The sequence below is a fragment of the Octopus bimaculoides genome, chromosome Z, assembly GCF_046866305.1.
Source record: "Octopus bimaculoides isolate indiv1 chromosome Z, ASM4686630v1, whole genome shotgun sequence".
Taxonomy (NCBI): Eukaryota; Metazoa; Mollusca; class Cephalopoda; order Octopoda; family Octopodidae; genus Octopus; species Octopus bimaculoides.
Genome location: NC_142944.1, coordinates 35,161,609 through 35,167,780, shown reverse-complemented (window position 1 = coordinate 35,167,780; position 6,172 = coordinate 35,161,609). Strand labels below are relative to the sequence as shown.

Here is a 6,172-nt window from a genome sequence, read left to right as displayed (position 1 = left end):
CACACACGTGTACCCTTAACGTAGTTCTCGGGAGAGATTCAGCGTGACACAGTGTGACAAGGCTGACCCTTTGAATTACAGGCACAACAGAAACAGGAAGTAAGAGTGAGAGAAAGTTGTGGTGAAAGAGTACAGCAGGGTTCGCCACCATCCCCTGCCGGAGCCTCGTGGAGCTTTAGGTGTTTTCGCTCAATAAACACACACAACGCCTGGTCTGGGAATCGAAACCGCGATTCTATGACTGCGAATCCGCTACCCTAACCACTGGGCGATTGCGCCTCCACAGTAATACTAGCAGGAATCTTAGAATGTGAGATGGAATGCCTTGTGGTATTTGTTCTGATTCTTTGCATACTGAGTTCAAATCCAGCTGAGATCAACTTTTCAAGGTTATCAGAAAGGTTGTTGAAATTGTTTGAGTCTAGGATGAGATGCATTGCAACCTCTGTCACAGCCTTGTACATTCTAAGTCCAAATCTTATTTCATCACCGAAAAATGGTGATGTTTTTGTTAGGAGTTCTGATTAACAGATGATACTAATTAGCTGTTTGAAAAACTAGTTTGCTTGGTTCAGCCAGAAAGATGACTGCCATAAGTAGTACAACAGTATGAATTACCAAACAAGTGCAGGCATGCTTGTGTGGTAAGAAGTTTGTTTCCCAACCACATGGTTTTAGGCTGTCCCACTGCATGGCATCTTAGGACCTCGGACAAAGTGTCTTCTACTATAGCCCTGGATTAACCAACTCTCAACCAAAGCTTTGTAAGAGGATTTGATTGATGGAAACTGAAAGAAGCCTGTCGTGCACACATGTGTATGTGTGTCTCCTTGCTTTGACATCATGTGATAGTCATAAATGAGTGTCATTGTTATGCATGCAGTGTCTTTTTCTCCCAATCTTCTGTGAAAACATTCCTGATCATGTGGAAGTGTTAGCTTACTTCAAGCTTGGTACCAGATGAGAGTTAGTAACAGGAAGGGTATTTGGCCATAGAAAATCTGCCTCAAAAAAACCTTGTCCAACCTATGCAAGCATAGAAACATGGATGTTAACCCATAAACTGCGATAGGCCACCTCAGTGGCCAACGCGACAGTGCGACAGGCCACGTGCGTGGCCACGGAAGTAGGGCATGATCTGACCTAATTTTGATGTCATATAATGTATGCACACGATACCCTTTCACCCCAGAAACAGTGTAGCCAAATCACAGAAGGTGTTAAGAAACACTGAGTATTTTTTTCGAGTGATAGATCGATGTTGATCTTTACTGAAAATAGGCTCAGCAGTTCATGTTACATACAGCAAAATCCCAGCTGTTTATGACTTAAATTATGATGATGATGATGTGTATGTTTCTGTGTGTGTATGCACATTTGCACTGGTGATTGTGCATTTCTTTTAGTAGACACATAAAATATTGAGAAAAGGCTTTGTCAGGTGAAACTTGTATAAATGCTTTCCTTCAACAATTTCAATAGAGCCACTCTTAACATGAGAGCATGTAGATAATGGAAAGCCAGTTGTCAAAGAGCACTTCTACCTAATTTTCCAGGACGATCCTCAGTTTATAGGGTTCTTTGATAGTGCCTCAATGGCAGTTTTTATTTCTGGGGTCACCATTAGCATACTAGGTATGTCATCCCTCATTCAGTTACTTGACTTTTTTTTTACTACCTGTATCTGTAATGTTCCCACATCTGTTGCTTGTGTGAAAATAAAATCATTATTAATATATAATGAAGAGGAGACCCCCTTTGGCCATGAATGACCATGGGATTGCACCTAGAAAGTTACCCTCCGAGGCACAAGTCTGGGCAAGATTGTTTTTATGGAAGACCATGCATATGGGCCTCCCCCCTCCACACCACTGATGTTATCCAAGGGAAAGGCAAAGGGTCTGATACAGCTTGGCACCTGTGACGTCGCAACTCATTTCTACAGCTGAGTGAACTGGAGCAACGTGAAATAAAGTGTCTTGCTCAAGAACACAACACGCAGTCTGGTCCAGGAATCGAACTCACAACCTCAAGATCGTAAGCTTGATGCTCTAACCTCTGAGCCATGTGCTATATTATATATATATATATATATATATATATATATATATATATATATATATATATATATATATATATATATATATATATATATATATATATATATATATATATATATATATATATATATATATATATATATATATATATATATATATATATATATATATATATATATATATATATATATATATATATATATATATATATATATATATAACAACAACAGTAATCCTTCCTATTATAGGCACAAAGACGGAAATTTTGAGTGAAGAGGGCTAGACTTGATTACATCAACAGTTTGGGTGTTGTGCCAATTACACCATTCACCACAGGAATAATTGTAATAATTGAAATCTTAATCTTTCATCTCCCTGGTTGGTTCCCGATCTTTCTCAATTTTCACAGTGTCTTTGATGTCCTTTCTGTTATCGTATGGTATTACAATGTCTATGAATTTACACTTTCTTTCTTTCTTTGATCCTCTGTAATCATATCTAAAAACTCTTAACATTCTACAATTATTTTCAGGTGTTTCATAAAATCCCTCAATGACATCTTCATACCAGAATACAGTAACAGACCTCTTGTCCAGTTTCCAGAAATCTGAAAATACTGTGCAGTACTTTTAGGCATGGCTGTGTGGTAAGAAGCTTGCTTCTCAACCACATGGTTCCAGGTTCAGTTGTACTACATGGCACCATGGGCAAGTGTCTTCTATTATAGCCTCAGGCAAACCACAGTGTTGTGAATGGATTTGGTAGATGGAAACTGAAAAGAAGCCCATTGTATATATATATATATATATATGTATATATATATATATTTATGTGCGTGTCTTTGTGTCTGTGTCCCCACCACCATCGCTTGGCAACCAATGTTGGTGTGTATACATCCCTGTAACTTAGCGGTTCAGTAAAAAAGATCGGCTTACAAAGTCCTGGGGTCAATTTCTTTGACTATAAGGTGGTGCTCCAGCATGGCTTCAAAATAAACAGAACCTGTTTTTGAATTTGGTTAACTGGCATCTGGTGTGTTAAAGATATTTTTGTTCTTTACCTTTTCAAAAGGACTGATAAAGACTACACATATTCTGCTTTAGAATTGTATATTAATTTGTATCTGTATATGTTAAATAAAAACATGTTCTTTATGTTTCTTCATGTAATTTACCTCCTATAAACATACAGTGTACAAGGTATAAGTATGATATATTTAAAGAATTTTTAAGTGGATTAATAAATATCGACCAGGCCTTGCCTTAGAAGTGTATTAATGTGAATCTGTTAAATACGATTTAGCTCTTTATTTTTCATAGCTTATTTTATATTTTAAGTATATATTTAGACTGTCTCCAGAGAACTGGAAAATCCAGAAATCTGGGACACATCTAGTCCCAAGCTTGCTGGATAACTGGTTTGGTATTGTATGGCATTGTTAATCATGAGAAGTGTTAAGTGCCTCAATTTTATGGTTTATATGAGCTAATGAGGAGGGTTGGTAACTTTATTTAGATGTTCATGTGTTAGAAATAGCAGCACAATCTGCTTTAAATCATGACACTGTCTTCAAAAACAAACAACAAAAAAAGACAAAAGTAAAAGGACACATTAAATAATCTAGTTCTAGATGTCTGCAAAAAAAAAAAAATTAAATTTAAGATGTGATGGACAAAAGCTGGAGTATTTTTGATCATAGGTATGCTTACTTAATGCTGACCTAGGGTTAAAAAACAACAACAGATGTAGCTCCTCTTATAATTTGATGACACAAAGACATAATTTACAAGAGTTTTGTTAAACCACCACCACCACCACCACTAACAACAACAACAACAATAGCAGCAGCAGCAGCACAACTACAAACATCACTGCTGCTACTACCACACGATTGCCTTTGCCATCACTGTCGCAAACCCCACCACCACCACCACCACCATTGCTGTTGTTTCTACCACTGGCATCACCACCGCCACCATCACAGTACTCAATGGAATAGAATAGAATATTCTTCCGCACCACATATCATTATAGATTATTGTTTGCATCCATGGAAAACAACTGTTCTTCCCTACACTGATGTTCGGTGAACCGATATTTAGAATAAATCACTCATAAAACTTACATCTGTAGTAGAATAGAAAATAACTGGTTAAAACTGCTGGTAAAACTGAAGAATTCAGAATTTTTCATTAATTTCACGTTTTGTCTCCTGAGCACAAGCTGTTTGAAAAAACTCCCCCCACCCACTGAGTTCCTTATTCCTAAATTATTAATTTAACCATAACTAATTTCAGAGACGACCTGTAAAGAATTGATGCTAACAAAATTTGAACAAGGAAGTTAGTCTTTACTTTCTTTTCCCTTCCTCTCTCACTCTTTCTCTTTCTCACTCTTTCTCTTTCTCACTCTCCTTTATAAGGGCAGAGATAGTTTCCAATATCCTTTTCTGGTGAAGTTGCTGTCCAGAATGAACACCCAAAAGAAAAGCTAGGACTGAGTGGGGGAAGTGGTGGGGAGCAGAGTAGAGGACTTGGTTCAAATGGTTGCGACATAGTTAACTGCACTAAAACATCCAAAGACCAGGGGGGGGGTGACAGTGGTGGTGAAGGTGGTGGTGCAGGTAGTGGTGATGAAGGTGGTATTAAGTTAGATGGTGTACCTACCACATCAAAGGTGATAAGTGCATGGATGATCTGTTAGACAACCAACCGAGAGGTTTATGATTCACATTATTGCCAAGATATTTACCCCTTTAGCGTTCAGATTACTCTATCAAATGCAATGCTTATTTATTCACATTCTTTTGAATTAATCTTGCATTATCTGTCTTGTAGCTTTGAGATTTTGATGATGTGATTACGAGTTTTAGAATGATATTGAATGATAGAGAGGCTTAATCTGGCTGGTTTGAACATAAAACAGGAAGAATATTTTGTCCAGACATTGCAGATTTAAATATGAAAGGGTTAATTCTCGATTAGACCCCAGTCAGTGTAACTATAAATGGGACACAGTGTTGTTTCGTTTGTGAATATTTTATTTTTAATTTCATTTACTTAAAGCTTTTACTTCTTTTAATAGCAACACTTTTGTTTTAACTTTAATGATGAAGTCGTTAAAGTAACTCTGAAAGGCCTACAAATAAAATAATAATCATACTACCACACTTCTATAAACACGTTATAAATTGGTTGTATCATGAATGGCCTTGAGAATTTTTAATCGAAGAGAATATCAAATTAACACATTTCCGGCAGCCTTTCGATAAGTCTGACATCATGAGTGTGTGACAATGTGTTTCATCTGCCCGACAGTGTTGAACAGCGAAATACACACTCGCACTCATACACACTCATGACTAACGTCATATATTAATACCGAAACATTGCCATATTTCCATTTAACATTTAATTAGTGACTTTCAGCCATAATACTTGAGGCTATTTTGTTTCTTTTTCACTACCAGTCCAGCAAACCAAATAGCACCTAGCTTTTGTTTTATTCTCGAAACTCTCCATGTGAAGTACATCAGTAATTTATTATTATTATTATTATTATTATTATTATTATTATTATTATTATTATTATTATTATTATTTATTTATTTATTTATTTGATTTTCAGTAAATTATAAAGTCATCGAGAATCACTGACCTGAAATGATAAAAAGAAACTTAACCATTTCCCCACCTCTTTTCTCTCTGTAAAGCAACTATCAATGACTTTCATGCAAGTTAGGTATATATTTTACTGCAATCGTTGTGTAACGTTACATAAAGACTATGCGTAGTGGCTGTCACGTGTCACTTAGTTTTTAGTAAGTTGCATACTTTGTAGATAACGTATAAAAAAAATTAGAAATATAATATTTCTAAATCTCTCAGAGAGATTTAAGCAGTAGTGGAGCGATAAAGTTGTAGTATATTGTCAACTTAATGTGACAATCCCAATAAGGGAACACACTACTGCCGTTTAGCCCTGGGAAGCTGGACCGCTTCCTGTCGGCCTTGACACAATTACTGTGTCCTTAAGTTTGCGAGGGGGAGACAAGCTCCTCCACCCAGCCTAGCCAGCATTCAGGGACATGTTTCTGAGTCTTTGCTCGTCAT

At 36.6% G+C, this 6,172-nt stretch overlaps 1 protein-coding gene across 3 annotated transcripts in view; it reads left to right on the top strand.

Annotated features, from left to right (window-relative positions):
• The window catches only part of LOC106871160 (uncharacterized), a 65,643-nt gene extending 62,496 nt beyond the window's left edge, over positions 1-3,147 (top strand). For 2 of the 3 annotated variants that reach the window (XM_052973584.2, XM_014917474.3), the window contains one exon: positions 2,593-3,144. In XM_052973584.2, the coding sequence (XP_052829544.1) occupies positions 2,593-2,671 (79 nt within the window). In that variant the 3' untranslated portion in view covers positions 2,672-3,144. Of the gene's footprint in view, positions 1-2,592 lie in introns of all 3 variants that reach the window. The other variant, XM_014917475.3, reaches the window with a different exon arrangement.
• The last annotated feature ends 3,025 nt before the right edge of the window (positions 3,148-6,172 follow it).